The sequence below is a fragment of the Melozone crissalis genome, unplaced genomic scaffold, assembly GCF_028551555.1.
Source record: "Melozone crissalis strain CALT ecotype California unplaced genomic scaffold, PUWL_Pcris_2 ptg000063l_1, whole genome shotgun sequence".
Taxonomy (NCBI): domain Eukaryota; kingdom Metazoa; phylum Chordata; class Aves; order Passeriformes; family Passerellidae; genus Melozone; species Melozone crissalis.
In genome coordinates, this window is record NW_026535841.1 from 4,260,795 (window position 1) to 4,281,216 (window position 20,422).

At 47.4% G+C, this 20,422-nt stretch overlaps 1 protein-coding gene across 1 annotated transcript in view; it reads right to left on the minus strand.

The window, feature by feature from the left end:
- BCR (BCR activator of RhoGEF and GTPase) overlaps positions 1 to 20,422 on the minus strand; it is a 99,679-nt gene that overhangs the window by 4,080 nt on the left and 75,177 nt on the right. Inside the window, exons 9-22 of the mRNA XM_054288621.1 lie at positions 18,068 to 18,189; positions 16,687 to 16,855; positions 15,301 to 15,420; positions 14,641 to 14,716; positions 13,953 to 14,057; positions 13,293 to 13,367; positions 12,625 to 12,722; positions 11,820 to 11,951; positions 4,781 to 4,840; positions 4,542 to 4,651; positions 3,620 to 3,759; positions 2,078 to 2,212; positions 1,383 to 1,488; positions 416 to 578 (exon numbers count right to left, since the gene is read on the minus strand). Coding sequence (XP_054144596.1) covers positions 416 to 578; positions 1,383 to 1,488; positions 2,078 to 2,212; positions 3,620 to 3,759; positions 4,542 to 4,651; positions 4,781 to 4,840; positions 11,820 to 11,951; positions 12,625 to 12,722; positions 13,293 to 13,367; positions 13,953 to 14,057; positions 14,641 to 14,716; positions 15,301 to 15,420; positions 16,687 to 16,855; positions 18,068 to 18,189 — 1,611 coding nt within the window. The remainder of the gene's footprint in view (positions 1 to 415; positions 579 to 1,382; positions 1,489 to 2,077; positions 2,213 to 3,619; positions 3,760 to 4,541; positions 4,652 to 4,780; positions 4,841 to 11,819; positions 11,952 to 12,624; positions 12,723 to 13,292; positions 13,368 to 13,952; positions 14,058 to 14,640; positions 14,717 to 15,300; positions 15,421 to 16,686; positions 16,856 to 18,067; positions 18,190 to 20,422) is intronic.

The following is a 20,422-nucleotide window of genomic DNA, read 5'->3' on the forward strand; positions in this document are numbered from 1 at the left end:
AATCCTCTGCCTTCAAAGGCAGCAGTGGCCAAACAATTTTGTTGTGCATCAGTGAAGGTGGTTTAAGTGCTGAGGAGCATTGTGGAAACACTGCCAATTCTTTTATCCCAGGCCAGCAGCATGTGCTGGGACACAGCTCCCCAGAAACTCTTCCCATGCAGGAGCACACACAGGATGCACACACACAGACATTCCTTCATGAAAAACTGTATTTGTACAGATGCAAATTGACCTGCCTGAAGGAACACTGTTCTATAGACAAGCTAAAATGTCTCTGTGAGGGCAAAAGTTGTTTTATGTTTACCAAAAAAACGACCATGAAAACCCAGTGGGGTCACTGAGCCAGGCCTGCCACAGGACTGTGCTTTCCCAGAAAGTGTCTTCACATGAGGGAATGGCACATTGAGGATTTTACCTGGGACATGACTTCTAGTGACCAGCTGTCAGTCATGGTGATGGGCTGGGTTGGGTTAGCAGGGATTTTGCTGTCCTTCTCTGAAGGTCTGAGCAGTGTTGGTCCAAAGACAGTGGCAAGATTATGCAGGGACATCTTGTTGATGCTTTCCCTCTCAGCAACCCTGGGAGAAGGAACAATGCACAAGGCAGACCTTCATAAATATCTTAGTTTCTAAATGGGAAACCAAGGCACAAAGTTTAAAAAATTTGCCCAAGGGCAGAAAAGTCTGCAGCAGAAACACAACTAAAGCCCAGATTTCCTGGATTTTAATCCAGACTCTTAATCACAAGATGATCTTTCATGTCTCCAGGGACAGTCTCTGATATGTAAAATATACTTATGCAAATCAACACATTGGGCAAGCATTAAGCCAGCTTATTGCATTAATGTCAAATGCATGGCAATACTTTTTCACAGGTACAACCATATTACAAAGACATATACAAAATCAGAAAGACTTGACTACAAAAGGAACTGACAACTGCAGTTAGGCAAAGTGCTGGAATTTAAAAAATAGATTGTATTGGATTTCAGACACTTTCTGAGACAAGGTTCCCTAGACCTTAAATATAGGTAAATCTTCATGGTTTGTACAAAAACCTTTCCTAGTGTGTGTATCCAGATGCAGGTGCAGTCTCAGTGACATTGCAGCAGCAATTTGCATTTGCAATAGATAAGCCCTGACTCTTTTGTTACTCCTTTCCTCCAGTCCTAATCATTTTTCAGTATGAGTGGAAATGGAATTCAGGATTTACTACCTCACTAAGTGAGTATGAGACAATAGTTATCTGATTAACAATCCCAGCAGATCAGCAAATACTTCCTCATTTCTGTGATTCAGGCAGGTATTTAAAGAAAAGGCTCCATATTTCAAAATAGCTGATGCTGTACACATTAAATGCATTTCTGAAGGAACCACAGTTACCTTTTTAAATGGTCCAGAAGGAAAAGGAATGTCACAAGGTTGGGTTCTGGAAGTGATAGCAACAGATTCAACATACAGCTTTCCTTTGCAACAGGATCTGAAAGTGCTGCAAGACAGAGAACAAGACATGACCACAGGCAGAGAGTGCAAGTCTGACTGACTGAGCCAAGTCCCAGAACAGCCAATATGGATGGTCCCAAAAGGATTGTGACCACATCATCATGGGCTGGAAGGTCAGAGTTGCACATCAATACCCCACAGCATCTCATTCCTTTATTTCACAAATGCATTAAGAATCCTTTAGTCTCTTTTTCAAAGCAGTTCAAGTGCTTTGAGGCTTTCAATCATTGACGTTTTTCTTTGCATCAAGATAAGATGAGGTACATATCCCCCTCCCCTCCAAAGGGGGGTTCCCTGAAGGCTGCCTGGGCAGTGAGTGTGCAGGGCCCCAGCAGGCAGGGGCAGTCTGTTCTGACCCTGTCCTTCAGAAACCTGGGCCTTGCAGCTTGCAGCACAGCGTGGCAGGCACCCATACTGCACCACTGGGAAGGCAATGTCACTCTGAGCTCCATCCCACTGCCCTCACAGCCTGTTCCAGCTTTTGCCCAACACTCTAAATCCAGGTTTTATGATGTTTAGGAGCAGCCTCCCATGGAAGAGCCTCCATTGCCCAGGGCCCCTCGTGCTGCACCTACCGATGCCCTCGGCAAAGTTGGGGTACAGCTCGTCTGTGAACAGGGGCTCCGGCAGCTCCCGGAAGTACAGCTTGAGGGTGCCCGCGATGGCGTTCACGTCCATCTCGCTCATCATCACCGACACATCCTTGTTATCTGAAACAGGGACAGTACAGCAAGGGTAAAGGCACTGCTGGCCTTGCATTCCTCCTCTTCCTCGCCTTGGGTCTGTTCATCTTTCCTCTCTGCCCAAATAGCTGGGAGTTTTCCTGTTTACATTTCTCCAGATTAAATGAGCAACCTTCCAGCTGAGAAACACTGTAAAAATGATTGCAAACACTTCATTGCTTTACAGCATGCCAGGGAACCTCACCCTCCCAGGGCTAGCTGTGCTGTGCCAGCAAACCTGGCCTGATCTGAACGAGCCCTACTTGACTGTATTTATATGCATTTCAACTTTTATTACTGACAGCGGTTGTTATTCCAATTTCCTACCTCTAACAGCTTAGACTAAGAGATTCTGAGATGCTCTAACTCCCTATTGAGTGTAGCTAAGGCAATTCAGGCTTATATTTCCATTTTGTTACTCTTAAGAACAACAAAACCAGACCCTCTCGCAAACACCAACCAGCATTGGTTTCATAAAGCAGTGTAAGCCAGCATTTCACAGAAATGAAAAAAGTTGTTTTTCAAACTTTGAAAGACTCTTACTTGCACTAGCTGTGATGTATCTGGTTTTTGATATCTTAGGGTGATTGAAAAGAAAACATGAAGGAAATTCCACTAGAAACTGAAGGAAAAGTGCAGGCAGGGTGAATTTGGGTGTCTGGCACAGATCTTGTGACTGTTGGAGTGTGGCTTGAACAGTTCTTGGACCATCACATAGAAGCTGGGAGTAGGGAAAAATTTCACTTTTTGTACCTCAGCAATTTGGAAGCATTTCACCTGCCTGATCTCAGGTGCCTTTTGGGACATACAAGGCACTCTTTTAAGTGTGGCACCAGTAAGGAGCCTTTTTCTGCTCAAGATCAAAGTGAGCTTTGCAAAGGCTGCTCAAAGTGATCTAATTTTCTAAGCCTGTGCACATCAGTCCAGATGGAGTAAGGGAGAGAAGCCCTGACAATCCAACCCCAGTTACATAAATACCCCTCCTAATTCTAAGGAACATTTGGCTTTCACAAAACATTCTTTATTTTAAGGACTTCTATTAATTTAGACACCTCACAACAGTGAAGAAATTATGACTGCTGATTGCTGATGTTTTCCCCCAGAGAGGTGTCTGCCATTTACAAAGATTTGGCAAGGCAGGTAAAGCCATCATTTCATCTCTGCTGGGAAGAATAAAAAAAACATGGTTTGGTACAAGGATCATCCTGTTTTATGTCCTGGGTTATATCAGTAAATAAAATATGCAGCCAGGGTTAAAATTATTTTCCTTGAGTGAGAAGCTCTACTTCTTAATGCTTCTTGGGCAAGATAAGATTAAAAATAGCACAGCCACCTGACAGGGAGCTGAGGCAGGTTCTGAGAGAGCAAAGGGAAGAATCAGACCCAAATACTTACTGACATCAAAGGCAGCTTTCAGAGCCTGGATGTCGGTTGCGACTCCGGAGACGCGGTAGATCCCCACCTCCTCCATCCCGCGCCGCTCGATCTCCTCCACGCACTGCCGCACGATGTACGGCACCTTGGACCTCTCTCTCCTGAGGGGAGACACACAGAGGGGCTCAGCTCAGCCCAGGCCCTCTGTGCCTGTTCTCCAGGCAGCCAGGATGGCTCCAAGCACCCCAACACTTCCCTGGGCAAATGGGGTGGTAGGAAGTCTGAGCAGGCAGTCAGGACTGAGCTGAAAAACTCCTTTTAAAACTCTGACTGTGTCAGCCCTGCTCTGGCTGTTCTGCAGCTTCGAGCACTTGAGCTCTTGGCCAAGTCCCAGTGCCCCCAGAGCCTGCCCAGGTAATCAGAGGATTCCCAAACAGCCCTTGGATCCATAGCAACTCTGTTGATTTCAAACTGATGCAATTCCATGGGGAGGAAATACCACACTTCCCAAACCATACAACAGAACAAACAGGTTTCTGCTGGCAAATGATTCATGACAAAAGATCAGGGGTTAAAATAATACAATAGGATCCAAAGACCTTGAACATTTTTGATTATGGAAAGGAAACATCACTGTTCAGTGGCTCTGGAAATTTGTGACATGTCAGCTAACTACAGAGAAGGCAAGTGCAAGGGGGATTTCCGGAATTCAGAGGAGTGATAGGCTGTCAGTAAACAGCCTGTGTGCACACTGGATTTAATCTCTGCAAAAAATGAAGCTCAGAGATGGTAAAGCATCTCCAGTCTGCAGCCACATCTACACTCCTACACTAGTGGAGCAGGCTGGACTGCCAAACCCCTCAGGGGGACACAGGCTGGTGCAGCCCACTGGCCAGTTGTCTTCCTGAAACACAATAGGGAGAAATGTGACCCGTCAGCTCACTTGGTGACAATGGCAATCTTGACCCCAAACACTCCTGTCTGCTTGCGGGACGGCATCCTCTTCAGGCTGAACTCCCTGCTGGTGAACTTCACTGACAGCTTCACTTCCACCTGAAGCAAACAGAACAGCTGTCACTTTTTAAACATTTTCTTTTATTTTCTTCATGTTGCAATGAGGAGCAGAGAAATAAAGCCCACAGGAGGTACAGCAGCAGAGCTAATTTCTGTTTGTACACTTACCCCATTCATTGAGATGACTGTGCGCTGCCAGTCTTTGTCCTGCAGTGCCTGTGGGTCCAGCTGGAAAACAAAAGTTACCCATGAGCTAGGAACAGATTTCAGAGAAACCAGCTAGCCTGGGTGGCTTCTGCAAGTGAGCAGAGCACAATCACTTTTACCTTCTTATTTCTTTTCCATAGGAAAATCTATGGAACACTCCAAGTTTCCCTGGTTTCGGGGAAACCAGGTATTGGATATTGTGCAGTTCTCTAAACAGGGCTGATGAGGGTTCATACCCATGGAAAACCCAGCAACATGAGAGCAGTGTCTGCTCAACAATAAAGGCAATTTCAGGGAGCACAACCAATATTTGAATCTGCTGAGAAATCAGGGAAAGCTGTCCTTCAAACAGCCTATTCCTTTTCATTTCTATTTGAGCATAGAGGCAGGAAGAACACCAGACCCTGCTATTGCAAGCACTCATTAAACAGAAATGAGTTATAATCTCTCATTTTCAGCTTCGCTTGATATCTTGAGTGGACAGTTGTGAGGCTGGGGAGCAGCTGACTCAAGTGCTAGAATGTCACCCAGCGATTCCATTACTGCCTTGGGAGAGCCCAAACACATCTGAAGGCCTGAGCAGTGGCACTCAGCTCCAGGGGGACTGGCAAGAGAGAGAAGCTGTCTGCTTGGGGGCTCGATCAGGCATTGGAACCAGCCAAAGCAAGAATTCAGTGCCTCCTGAGACAGCTTTGTAACACTTGGCCTTTGAACACAGAGGCACAGTAAGAGCAGGAGGAGGCAACTGCAGCAAACTCTGTGTTGAGTTTACTACTGTCAGCAAACAGGCAGTCATAACCAGAGCTGCTTTGCAGCACAGCTCCCCCCTCTCACAGAGCCCCGTGCAGAGCCAGAGAGCTCTGGCAGGGAACAATGGCAGCTGCAGGAAATTCTGGGAGAGCTTAGACACAGTCATGGTCACACACACATGGATCATCCACAGAGCAGCCCAGTGCTGCTGACAGCTACAGACACAAGCCCCCACCCAAACCTTCCCCACTCCCCAAAGAAAGGCAAGCAGCAGAGAGCAAAGTTCCTCCCTCTGCAGGGACCCCCAGCAGCACAGAAGCAGCGAGGCCAACCTTATCCCTGCGCGCTCTGCTACGGCCGTGAGCCCACAGCGCGATGCTGCCAGCACACACGTGCTTCCATGGCGAAATGGACCGGCTCCTGTAGGTGCAACGCTGGCAGAAATTCCTGAAGAGCCCTTGTAAGGAATTGTCAGCAACCAGCAGCTCCCACATTTTGGAACTGTGCAAAGGATGGGCAGCAGTGCTTGGCTTCAGTGCCTCAGTGACCCCACACACAGCACTGCTGGCCAAGGGGGTTTGCTTTTAACTGCGGCACAGCAGATCCGCCCCGCCTGTGGGGCTGGCCAAGGGCCCTACGAGCTGGCCAGCTTCTGGGCTGTTCTACCCTCAACTTCCGTGCTGGAAGCTTGATTTCTTTCAACAACTGAATTCTTTCCCAGAAGCAAGAGGAAACCATTTCTGAAGTGTCTGGTTTCCTATGAGGAGCAACCATGCTAACAATTCCTGATAGCTTGATCTCCAGCTCTGAGGAGTCATCTTGTTAAGCTGCCAAAATGGCCCTGCTGATGGACACAGTCACAGCCAATCCTCTTGCTGGGAACCAGTTTTCCATATGCTTTTAGAATGGAGTCACTGAGTGTATTATTTATAGCAGGGAGTTATATTATTTATAGTTAAAGACTAAAGGGGAAAGAGGTTTTGAATATTTGCCAAAAACTTCAAAGGAAGAGTCCAGCAGAATCCAGTTATGGTTTATTTAGGCTAACAGGTATTACTGGATATGTCTCAGTAATGACCAGGGAATTCCTGCCACGGCACAAAACAAAATCAAGTAAATAGCTGTTAAAAAATAAAACCATCCTGTTCTCTCTCAAGAGTAACTTTGACACTGCTACAAAGAACAAGCAGAAGCCCAGTGCTGGAGCTGAGAATTCAAAGACTTCCCCTTGCTGTAGCTGAGAGCTCACAGAGGCTTTTCCTCACTGGGTAACTGCTGGGGCTGAGCCAGGGCTACGGGTAAAGCTCCATGTACCTGCTGCTGCCTCTTGCTCCCTTGTTTCTGAACTCTCCTGCAGAGCTGGCAGGACCCCTGCACTCCCTCCTGCTGTTTGACTCCTGCTGGAAAATGCCTTGTACAGAATGGGGACAGCCAGGGACAGCAGGCACCAGGGCTGGCTGACCCAGCCAACCCTGCATAAATCACTGGCAATAACAACAGTAATTAAGGGGGAAAAAAACCCAAACTCCTCCAAGGTGCTTTTTAAATAACAAAGCAAAATGATGGAAGCTATTAAAAGAGCAAAGCTTGAATAAACTCTCAGCAACACTGAGTGAGACAGGAAGATCAGGTCTAGCAGTCTGATAAGTCACAGCAGGACATCACAGAGTCAACAGGAAACCAAGAGCTGTCACTGGGACTTCAATCAAGCTTCAGTCGTGGTCCCAAGTGATGACTGACCTTCTGAGGCCAGCAAGAGACACAGAGGGAAAGAGCAGCTGGAGCAGGCAGGGAGAGAGCACACTGAGGACATGAGCTAGCAAGAGTGATGCTCCAGCACAGGGGACAAATGGGGCCATGCAGTCTTCTGGCCCGATTTGGAGATCAGTGACCTGAAAGAAGGAACACTGAGTAGAAGAATGCAATCCACAGCCAGCGTGGCAAAGGGAGGCAGCTCTGAGCAAGCTGTGCCAGCTCAGGCAGGGGAGGCACTGTGCAGCTGCTGCCTCTGCATTGACAGTGGAATTTACTGCTCCTCTACACTGTTCCTCCAGTTGCTTGGTTTGAGTGAGCTGCCCCATCCCCATTGAAGCAGAGCCACTGTGTTGTTTCCATGCTCTGTGCAGATAGGACAGACCTGCTCAAACCCTCACAGACTCCATTGCAGGGGCTTCTTTGCACAGCCCCCACCAAAAGCTCATGCCAAACAGGAAAATACAAACCAACCACTCTGTCTGTTTGCTGCTCCCTCCAGTCCCCTTGTGGCCTTTGGTAACTGCAGTGGCAAGCTACAGCCCCAAAGTCACTAATGAATCAAGCCAATACCTCTCTGGATCCTGCCCAAAACACAACAGAACAAAGCAGCTCAGCAGCACAGGGGTTTCTGAGTGCAGGGCTCTGGCCCTTGTAGCAGCTCAGCACTGAATTCAGACAGGGCACAGCAGTCAGGAAAGGCTGAGAGTGCACAGCAGAGTGCTGAGAACTGGAAAAAGGGAAACTGGGAATGCTGCTCTGGCAAATGCAAGCCAGGCACTAAGGAAGGGTGTCTATGCTCTGCCCTAGGAAACCACCACAGAGAGTCTGATCATGATTTCTTTTTCCCCAGAGAGAAAAGAAAACATGCAGAAGGAGGGAAAAACAAAGAAGCCTCAGTGGAAATGAAAGAGCATGGACTGTGGAACATTAAGGTTAGTGTGTTCTATATATACAGTACATTCACACTACTTGTTCCCTTTATTAAACTTCCCAGGCAACTTTACACCCCATCAATTTTGAACTGTAACTAATGTGACATAGATGTTGTCAGAGCCTCACTGCTGCTGGGAACTCCCAGTCCTGCCATAACCCCATTCTTCTCACAGCTCCCCACTGACAGCTTAGTCTTTCCCACCATCACCCTTTAGGCATGACCCATTGCCTTCTTCATTTCCCCCCGTTTTCATTGCTGGGACAATGTTCTGCTTCAGCAAACTGTTTAAACAAGCCTGAGTGAGTAAAAGGTTTCCAAGTTAACACTGGGGAGGTACAACATGGGACAATCTGGTTTACATGGAAAACAACTTAATGCCTGAAATAGCCATGGGCACTGCTATGAGACATCCCAGATAATTAAGATAAGAGTGATTGTTCTGCAAGGCAGCAGGGAATGGTGCTGCTCCACAGAATGAGCGATCTAAGGTCACATCCTCCCTGATTTTCCAGCACTGCTGTGAGGGAGAAGGAAATATTTAGCTTGAGCTGATCATGCAGAAAAAGAAAACAGCCAAGGAAATGACATTTCTGGGAGGCACCGGTGGGAGGAGCTGGATCACAGCGTGAGGAATCACCTCACTCACTCACAGCTCTCACAGCCAGGCTGGTCCTGCTGACAAATGTGCCCAGTGGTGCAGTCTCAACACCAAACAAAGGCTGCTGCACTCCAAACGTGGGGATGTGTCTGCCATCCCCACAAGAAGTGCACAATTCAAGGAGCCAAAGGGCCAGCCAAGTGCCAGAGATGGACTGCAAGGTAACAACAAAGAGAAAAGCCAGGGTGCTCACAATGAGAGGGGCTTATGCCCCCAGCTGAGCTAAGCCTCACATTTCCTCCCATCATGTGATGTCCATTCTGTCCTCCTCCAGCTCCCCAGTAATTCCAGTTTCACAGTGAACTCAGGAATAGTAATTCTCATGCCTGAGGTGCACAGAAGCCCCCAGCCACGTGTGCCAGTCAGTTCAGCACTGCACACCCAACACTGCTGTGCCCAGCTCTGCTGAGGACTTCACCCCTACATTTACAGGAGGTTCTCTGCACTAAAACCTCATGGGTTTATGCTTCAGAGATAAAAACCCTGCAGACTGGCAGGAAAGAGGCAGCTCTTGCATCTGGCTGTACAGACAGACAAATAAAATATTCCATAGGAAAAGAAAGTATGAGCAATGGGAGCTATTAAAATTGCTGCCCATTCCTGGAAACTTGTGACATGGACCAATTTCCAGCCTTCCTTCCTTCACTACCATAATGTAACGGAGAGATTTAATAAACATTTTTTCAGCCAAAACAGTCCCAGTCTCCTTGATTGTCTTCATCACTGAGGCTCAGTATTTGGTGAGTCACAATTCCCAGTAGTGGGAAGTTGCATATTTACAATAATTCATGGCTTAACAATACACTGCAATTTGGCCAACAGAGAAACTTCTCTGCTTTTATCAAAGGAGGATGCAGACACGACTCTTCATGTTCCCAGAGTTTTTACCTAAAAGGAATTTATGAAACAAAAATCCTCACCCAATCTCACAGACCATGCCTTTAGACAGACAGACTTGGGCTGAATAATGACAGTGCAGCAACAAATCAGAAACCCAGGATAAACTAAAAACTCTATAGCAAACAAAATTTGATATAAAAGCACCTGGGAGAACAGCCAACCTTCAGGCTGTAATCAGATTTTGTGGTTGCATTATTATGGTTTCTTAATAGAGAAATGGTGTTTACTTCAAAAATGGAACTAAACCAAAATCAAAACCTTTAATAATTTTTATCAATCCAAAATTTTACCAGACTGTCATATGACTTCTCTTTGATTCAATAGTGTTTGAAATCCATGATGGGACAGAAATCACTGAAAATTAAGGGATTATTCTGGCAATTCATCAAGTTTCTTTATAAAGTACAAAGGGGATTTACAGAAATCAAGAGAGCTTTTGCATGTGCCTTTTATGATACAACAGAATGCAACATTTGTACATTGATTAAAAACATTTTAATTGATTTTTTAACCTTCCCACTGTCTAGGTTTCTCTAAAAGAATCAGGATGCAATTAATATTTAATTGCCATCAAAGAGTATTTTTATTTACTAAAGTATAAAATATATTTACAGAATATAAAATTGCTGTGCATAAAAATGCCCACAGCTGTGAGAAGGAAAAAAATGCCAAATTTTGAAAGATTTTGGTTTTTTATAATATTTCTATGTAACATATTTGTAGAATTTATCAGGTCAGTGATTTCAGGGTTCTCTGTTATGAGCACACAAATCTCCAGGGCATTTCAGGGCTGAAGAGTTGCTCTTTTGTAGTTGCTCAGCTCTGTGGAAAACAGCCTTTGTTAGCTGAAGGGACACAGGGATTTCTGGTCAGCTGAGACTCACACAGCAGCCTGTGCTGGCATTTATTGATCTCACAGCAGCTCCCTTCACATCCCACCATGCATCTGAGACAAAAGCTCTCTCTGAAACCAGGAGAGAGGGGAGGAAGAGGCTGATCAAAGTCATTTAGGCAATGAACCTTGCCAGAGCAAAGGGGGGATGTGATCCCACAGGCCACCCTCACCCTGAGCTGCTTCTGCAATCGCACAAATGGCCTTGGCCTGCATGGCCATCCCTGCAGTGCTGGCCAGGGAAAGTGTCATGCACAGGGAGAGGAACAGCCAGACCCAAATGGAGGGGAGCTGGTGAGACCTTTAAACAAGACAGAAAGGAAAAGGTGTCTGGGCAGGGTCCCTGTTCTGTTCAACAGCCACTCCAACACAAAGAATGGGTCCTCAGAGCAGGCATTGAAACACCTCCTAAAGTTGTGGACAGACAGTGCAACAAACTGGAACAGGATGGGGGACATATGTTCCCCATGTTTTCCTCCACACAAGGCCTGGTTTCTCCTACATCCAGCTTTAGTGCTGTGTCACACAGCAGTTCCCCAAGAGCAGCAGCCCTTTGCAATCATCACCTCTCCCACTGTATTACACATCTGCCATACAAAGTGTCCCAGGCCAGTTCCCAGCAGTGGAAATGTTCCTCAGATGCTGTCATGGACACCACACTCTGGGCATGGCACTCACGAGGACAGGCAGGCTGTCCCAGGGCCTGGCCAACACATCCATCAACTTCCAGCACACACAGCTGGCAGCCTTTGTGCACAGGATTTCCAGAGTAGAGAGAATATTCTTGCATCCTCCTGTCACAAATGAAGCATCCTCACCAGTGCCCAGGGCACTTCCTACACAGTGGTGTGGAAGTTTTGAAGTTAATGGGCAAATGAGAGATCAAAACAAGCAGCTATTCCATGGAGCAGGCACAGGGCACAAAGCTAGAGGGACAAAGCTGCTGATTTCCTGCCTGTGAATCACACTGTGTCCCTCGCTATCTGAGGGAAAAATCTTCAATGCTGAGACAACCAGAAGGCAGAAAAAACCTCTGTGGTGAACAGCAGGATTCAAAGTGCTGTGATGTTTTGCAGTAAGGGTATCAGGAATGAGATGGGCACAGTCTTACCTGGATCTGTCCTTTCCCCATGATGCGATCTGTGCTCTCCCCATCCTCTTTGGTGAGCTTGGTTTTGTTGTAGCACTTTTCATAGCACAGAATCCGCAGTGTCTGGGAGCCCTCCAGCTCAATTTCAAACTCCTGCAGGGCACCAGGAAAGGAAAGAGCAATGGCTGCATCACAACAGGACACCAGTCTCAGAATAATCAATACAGACTCTTTAATACTCATCAGAAGAACACTTCAGGGCTGGCCAAAACCTCCTCACTACTGGAATTGGTCTAGAAATAAGCAGAATTTGTATTTTGTATCTATAAGATGGTCATATTGGAGACTAAGATGGTTCACTCCTTAGTCAGGTTTCACAGGTCTCAGCAAAGCATTATTCAAAGACACATATTTGCTCTTCCATGTAAGAAATTTTGCTCACTAGCAGGTCTGAGTTGGCTGTAAACAGGCAAAATGTCTATAGCTAATTCTTCCCCCTCTCAACAAATAAACAAAACCATCTCCTTCAACGTATTTTTACTTATGTCTTTAAAAAAATTGTCAAGCATTAATCTGTTTAAAAGATGAAATACTGGACAAGACACATTTATATCAAACTGTTTGTTTAATTGCCACTAATCCAAGAGAAAATCTTCTGCAAGCTCTGACAGCCAAATGAACCTGGCAGAAAAGTGTTTTGTGAGAAGCAGCATGTGCAGCACAAGTGCTGAGCATGCAGCACCCTCCTTCACTGGCAGGTCTGCTACCCATCATGTGTTGATGTTTGGCACATGGAACGAGTCACATCAAGAAAAATCAAACCTACCTCGTTCCAGTTGGGCTCCGTGGTGTCTCTGTAAACTCTGGTTTTGGCCTTGTTCACAAAATACCCAAAAGAATCCACCTCTAACGTGCAGTACAAATCTGAGGAGGGGAGACAGGGGAGATAAAAGCTTTAAAAATATATCTAGAATCTCCTAACTTGCATTAATCAGCTGCACAAAGTGCCTTCATTTCCATCATCTCTGTATTAGTACCAGTAACACCATCCCATACAAATCTCATCACCTGGATCAGCCCAGCTGTCCTTTAGAAGCTCTGTCATCTTTTTTGATCCTTCTGTCAAGTCATTCCCCTGAATTTTAACACCACTTTCTTCCCAACAAAAATTCTGGATGCCAGAGAACACCTTTCATTCTTTCCTTGTAAAACAAAATATAGCTGAAAGAATTGAGAATAAGGGCTGACTTGTTTCTAGAACAGCTGGGTAATCAGCAAACACTGCTTAAAACCTCAAACAGACTCAGCCTAACAATAAATGCTGTGTGCTCAATCCTTGATGCTGATCTTTTTGGGAGTTAAGAGTAGAACTTCCAGTTCCCCAAAACACCTCTCCTCCTCACCACCACCACAGAATCCATGCCCAGCTGTCCCAGCACACGGTTTATCTACCCCCTGTCAGTACCTCCTGTGTGTCCCACAACTGCAACTCACTTGAGCTTTGCTTGAACCCCGTGGCAGAGTGGACAATGACGTTCAGGAATCCATAGAGACCTGGGGATTCATCATCTGTACAAAAGACCCAAGGGATTTTGTTACATTCAAAACAGAGCCAAGAGTGAGAGTGATGAGACTGATATTACACAGGTTAATGAGCAGAGGGTGAACTGTCCCCAAGGATGGCAGGAGCAAGTAACAACCACTTCAGCAAGACAGGAGACAGTTCCACAGCTGGCACCTGTGATTCCTTCTGCCACTGGGGGGCTTTTACAGAGACAGTTCTAGGATCAGCAAGACAGCATGGAAGAAATTCAAAGGAGAAAAAGTAAATTATAGTGGCTAAGTCTACATTAGCAGATTAAGCAGTAATTTAGGATGGCCCCTGACACAATTTTGGCCAACTAGTGTTATTCCAAAGGATTCTCAGACACAGCTCAAAGCTGTCCCAGGCTAGGACTCCACCAGGCACTCCAATACCTTGCACAACAGCTGCATGCAAGGACCATTTAATAGTTATTAATGTATACTGGAGGATGCCTGCGAAGTGTAGCAAAAAGGAACAGTAAGAGCAGTTCTAGGGGAAAGCACAAAATCAGGCAGGGGGAGAGTTCCACTGCAGCTGCACCATGTGAAAGCAAACCCCAAAGGTCTTACCTTCCTTATTGATAGTGAGGGGAATGTTGTGCACTGTTTGAAGCTTCACACAAGAGTTTGTCAGCATCTGGAGCTCCACTGATGTGAGTGAGAAGCTTTTAAAGCCTGCCAAGGAGATTGAAAGAGGGAGAAGTAAAAATTCCAGGGAAAGGCTGGATGCATGACCCCTCATGCTGGGCACACAGGGACAGAGCTCCCTGGGCACTGCTCAGCAGCAGCACCGAGGTGCTCAGGGCAGCACTGCTGCAGGCAGCTCTGCTGGGGCATATTTAATTACTCTTCCAAGTCTCAGGATGGTTCACAGGAAATAGAGGGGCTCTTAGTTCCTTACAAAGCCAAAAACACCATGCCATAAAAGTAACTGAGTTTCTTTTGAATGGAGCCAGGGGATAGGGTGCAGCTCTTCCCTCCTGGAATTCCCTGGAATTGCATTGAGCTCTGATCTCTAGGGTAAATGGGAGAATCTCTACACACATTTTCTTACTAACTGCTCTCTCTACACATTCCTCACGTGTTGCTGCAGCAGAAATTCCCCAATCAGCCTCAGACAGGAGACATCCATATTATGCTGTGGTTTTCAATGCAGATCTCTGTTTTGGCAGGGAAGTCTGTCCCACACCTCATCTTCTGGAGCCCTGCTCTCTTAAGATCACAGTATTTGTACCAATGACAGCTGAGGGATACTCACATTTCTTTTGCTGTTCCCGGATATTCTCCCTCCACTCTGCCCTTTCATAGTCCGATGAAATGAGGAATGTGTAACTCTGCCCAGGAACACAGGAGACAACAGGGCATGCATTAGTGTGATGCACCACTGAGGGCAGGACCTGCCTGCTCCCACCCTCCCCCAGTGCAAACTGCTGGACAGACTGTTCTGCTGGCACTCCTGCCACTTACCCTGCACCACATCTCTGTCAGGACAGGCTGGGCTGTGGCACCGTGCCCATGGTACCAACATGGACAGTCATTGTTCACAGAGCCTCACCCTGCCAAGGGCAGCTGTGGCCCTGCAGCAGCTCCCATGGCAGCTTGTGCTATTCCTCACAACAGGAATTCAGCTGCACCAGGAATGCCAAAAGCCTCCAGCACAGGCCTAGACACTGATGAAGCAGTGAAAATGCTGCACCAGGGGATTAATTTCTATGGTTATTTCTTAAATGCCAGTCTTGAATGCAAATTAATCACAGCCTTACAGGATGCCATCATAACCTTTGGCACAGCAAGGGTGAGGTGGCTGCTGCTTTGAGGACACACAGTAGAGGCCACAGAGCCCTCATGTGCAGGAGCAGGTGCAGTCACAGACACAGGCCCCCAGGATCTCTGGCCCTGAGGGGGATGCTGCTCTCACCTTGCCGTTGCGATTGTGCACGCGGAAGGCCATGTTGGGAGACATCAGCAGGAGGAGGGATTCCTGCTCCGACAGCTTCTTTTTCAACCTCTCAATGACCTTGCTGCCTTTATTGGCTCTCTGAAGGGTGTGGGAGAGAGGGAGCACAGGACATGTGTTATTCTTCAAATCTGCCCTCATTCACACAAACTGCTATTTTGAAATCCACAGTCTCTACCCTGTGAGTAGGTAAATGGCCCCAGAGCAGAAGAAATGCTGTCAATAGGATCCACAGGACTCCCAGCTGCTCAGAAAGGTGTAATTTGCACAATCTCTACATATGGATGGGGCACTGTTCCCAGATTCCAGCTGTCCCAGCTGAAGTGCAGAGGTGTATGGCCACTGTCCCAGCTGTACCCTGTATTTCTGTTCCAGAGGCTGCAGTAGCATCATGTCACTGGGCAGCCATAGCACTGCCAGGTCCTCCAAGCGTCCTTAACTAAGGAGACTCTAAGGAACTTCTGTAGAAGCCATCCAGAACTCTCCCACTCACCACCCACTGATCCATTTTCATCAGAAGTCTGCTAAAAATATGTTTTTTCCTGGATAAAATCCATTACCAAACCCAGCCATGTGTGTTGTTAGCACTGATGCACCAAAGCACGAACCTTAGACACCTGCAGCTTGAGTAAACAGCTTCCACAATTCTTCCTAATACCTTATTTTTTCCAGGAAGCCCTCTTTGAAAGCCAGCCAGGGCTGTGAGGCAGAAGCACGTTCTTTGGAAACGTGGGGAATAACCTTCCCACAGTATGATCAATGTTATTCATATCCTGCCCTACATACCAACGGTGTTCAAACTCTTAGTTCTCTTTTAGGCTCCAGGAAGGTTTGGGATCTAACAGCTCTCAGAAAATATTTCTTGCAAGCAAAGAGAAGCCTGGGCCAGAGACACCATGTCCATGTCTGACTGTCAGCATAATTGCTGGTTTTTATGCATTTGCTGCTGCTTTGACATCAGGGAAGTAGGAAAAAGCTTCAAAGGCATAACTGAGCCTGCTGAAATTCAAGAGTATATGGCTTCTGACCAAACTCACTGGCAGGATCATAATTTAACAGCCAGAAACTGGCAAATAACACTCCCAGTCCTTTTCATGTCTGCAGCATAAAATCCCTGCCTTCCACATGGATGCCCATAGGAATAGAGGAGCTGCTGGGTACAACCACAGGGTCTTTTTGTCTCTGCCTCCTCACAGGGCAGCACCACCCAGGCTGTGCACTGGGATGAGCAAAGCCCCAGCTGAACAGGGCTGGCCCCCACAATGTGCAGCCCTGGGAGAGCTGCCCCAGCACTCCTCTGAGCATAGACCTGTGTCTGCATTGCCCTGGAGTGCTCAACTCCTTTACCTTTTCCCGCTGGATGTCGTTCTTGATCTGGGATATCTTGATCTTCATGGCATCCAGCTCCTCATCAGGTACCAGTGGGATGTTGGGCACTGCCTCAGACTCATCCACCATTTGGAAACTGAGGTCAGTGAGAGGGATGTACCACTTGCAGTCGTACTGTTGGCTTTTTCTGAAAGGCAGGAGGTCCAAACCTTTTACTGCTACTGGTGTTTGGCAACATCCAGCCCTTCCCACAAGCTCTTCCCTGCTATAGTGCAGAAGATGCAGATACTGGCCCAACTTCACTGTGATTCCCATATGGAAAAAGTCTGGCAACAGGCTGCTCTTCAGCAAGACAGCCTAGCAGGGCCAGTAGCTGCTACAGAACATTTTAAAAAAGACAATTCATTTTGTTATCTAGCTCTTTTCATCCTAAGAACCATATCCATCTCCTGCAGACAATTTTGGTCCTGCGTGCTCTCTCTTTGAAGCCTCTGGAGTGGCAAAGTTCTAAAGCTGTGCCACAGCTGTGGCCTGGTGGCCCCCTGGGATCTGAACCTGAGTCTCTCATGACCAAGCTGGGGCAGATGAGCTAATGGATATAAACCTCTGTGTAATCCAACCAGGGGAGAGAAACTACAGCTCACAGCTGCCATTCTTCAGGGATTTCACCAGGGTAAGCAGCACTTTTTAAGTGTTTCATGTCATTTATTCCCTCTTCACCTGTGCTGTCAGGAACATCCACTCTTGGGAATGTCCCACTCCTTTGAAGGTTCATTCCTCACAAGCACATGCTTTGTAAAGGGCAGACATAACTTTTTTGCTTGAGGAGGGCAAGAAGATAAGAGATGTCTCCCCAAGAAGGTTTACCAAATGAAGAGAAGTCCTATCTGAGGCAAGTGCATTGGTAATGGTTTGCCTCACTCACATGTGAAAATTGTCAGCAAAACTGCTTTAATAACTGCACTTTGGGTTGACACATAGTCTGTTTACTGCACCTTTGCCATTTTTCTGTAAAACTGTTAACAGGCTGTAGCTGCAAAGCCAAAATTAACAACCCTAGTCATAAAAAAAAAGTGAAGAATGTCACCTATTAAAAGAAAGGGCAAACAGAAAATTGATTGACATTTGTCCAGAATACCAGCAGCTACAACATCTCCTGCTCTCCTTGGTAGGCTCAGGGCAGGGATGGGAGGAATTACCTTTCCTAAGGGGTCAGGACTTAGACAGGATCTCATACAGCAAATATTCCTATCTTGCTGATCATTTCTTATCTAACTGCTTCTTGTGCATGATGGTTACCCAGGCCTGGGGTATCCATTCACAACTAACACTACAGGCTAAGCCCAGGGTTCTGTTGCAGCCGAGGTGCAAAGCATGAAGTCCAAAAGCAAACTCTCACCCTCCAATCTGCTTCTTGAGCTTGGCACAGAGGAAGAGGTCAGTGAAAAGAAAGACATGGCGTAGCTTGCGAGCCCCTTCCACCAGCTCCACCATGAAACTGTCCTTCAGCAGCTGCCGGTGCTGGGGAAAAACAGGAGAAACGTTCCAGTGCAATACCAGCCCCAAATAATGCTCCAGTGCAATACCAGCCCCAAATAATGTTCCAGGGCAATACCAGCCCCAAATAATGTTCCAGGGCAATACCAGCTCCAAATAACGTTCCAGTGCAATAGCAGCTCCAAATAATGTTCCAGGGCAATACCAGCTCCAAATCTGGCACTGGGGCAACACAGTCCTTAAACTTGACTCCTACCAGAACAAATTCAGTACATTTGTCTAATTCAGAAAATGAAAAAGCCTCTGAAATACTCCTTGCTGTCCACTCTGCCCCCTGCTGCAGCCCTCTCTCCAAAGGCAGAAGGAGCCATGCATCTTGCCCCCAGCCTGGTGCTGGGTCAGACCTCGGGCTTCTCTCCATCACCCGCTCCTGAGCCCAAGTGCAGTTTGCTGTGAGTCACTGCCCAGCCCCAGAGTCCCCGAATCCCTGCCAGGGGATGGTCCCCTCCCGAGCCAGCAGAGAGCAGCACACACCGCTTCTCCCAGAGCCACCTCCCTCAGTCACCTCCCAGCCTCTGCAGCAGCTTCAGCCACCCCGGCAGGGACAGCAAAGCTGCCCTCGACCCCTTCTCCCCCATTCACAGACCGACTTTGTCAACATTAACAGCTGAACGCCATGGCTGCTTCTTCATTACAAGTGCTGTTAAGGGATAATTCCTGGACATGTGTATCTGGCAAACTTCTCAGGAGTCCCTTATCAGCCTTTGCTTTAAAAGGACCATCTGGACGTACCCTCACCACATGCCTATTGGAATCTCCTTTATATATCATATAAAATTTCCCCAAACCTAGAAGATGCAAAGAAGCTGCACAAGTCTGATGCCTTTAATCCTGCTTCTAGTTCCACAGAGTTTAACAGCATCCCAAAGAAGGGGCACACACTGGTAGGCAGAACATTGCTTTCCTAACTCCCTTACGGGGGAGGGGTGGGACAGATGACTCCACAGTAAAAAGCCCAAAAGGCTGGAATGCTGGCATGCAGACAGGTGGCTGTGTGCTCCTTCCAGTGACCACCACAGGAGTTTCATGCCCTGCTCTGTGCTCAGGTCCTCCCCTGTGCTGTCAGGATCAGCAGGACTCAGTGAACACCTGGAACAGATACCTCCCACTGATTTTAAGCAGAAGTCAGCATTCAGCTCTGGGCAGGTTTTATTTCCACCAATATGTGTAACTGTCAGTGCTGCCTCACTTCACAGCCAGTACAAGCAGGAACCATCAGCTGCCCCACACGTGCTAAGGTATGCTAAGGAACTCTGCCCTGACCTGTACTTCCTTTGCTGTTCCAGCCAAGAGGATGCTCCTCTGCCATCCCTGACATATCAGACATCCCACATGTGCCTAGCCAGCGCTGTGGCTGGAGACAGGAGAGTTCTGCCAACCCTGTCCAGGGCTCACCAGCACCTCCCCAGCTGCCTCACTGCCAGCCTTGCCCAGCCCCATGGCCAGGACCCCCACACTGACACACACAGAGAAGGGTCTCCAGGGGCAGCACCACGAGAGCAGCTCCCCTGGGCAAGGTCAGCACACCCTCACTGCAAGTGGTGCCTCCATTTCTCAGGTGATGCCCCTGGGCTCTGTTTGTTACATGATTTAACAAACCCTGAACGTGTTCCCTGCCAAGGGTGTGGGAGTGCAAACCCCCACACTGCCTCTCCTCCTGCCTACCACTCTTCCCATCTTGGCTCTCCAAAATTAAAACAAACCACATCAGTCCTGAGCCTAGCAGGCATCATGGCAAGGAACACATGACAAAGAAATGCCCTTGCAGACATAATTCTTCTTTCCACAGTCTGTCCCACAGCACCCTGCACTTCCTGACAGGGACTAGGAGCTGCATTTTCCTGTCTGCAGCTACAAGAGCACCACAGCTACCTGCAAAAGCACATGGAGCAGTGTCAGCAGCTCATCTGGGTGCTGCCTTCCATTACACAAAGATCCAGGAGATCTGTGAGCACAGCAGCAAAAGCTGCACCTCTCCCAGAGCTGCAGAAGCAAGGCTGCTCCCTGGCAGACTGCTGCACCATCCCTGGGCAGGACTCTGGGGAGATCTGGCATCCAGCAGTGATTCAGCTCACAAAGGCCTGTACATATGTTAGTGTTTATTTTTAGGTGGGTGTGATCATCCTGGCTTCTTCTCAGTGTTTTTGAGAGAACTCCTGCCTGCACTCCTGCCTTTGCTGCTGATGGGCACTTGAGC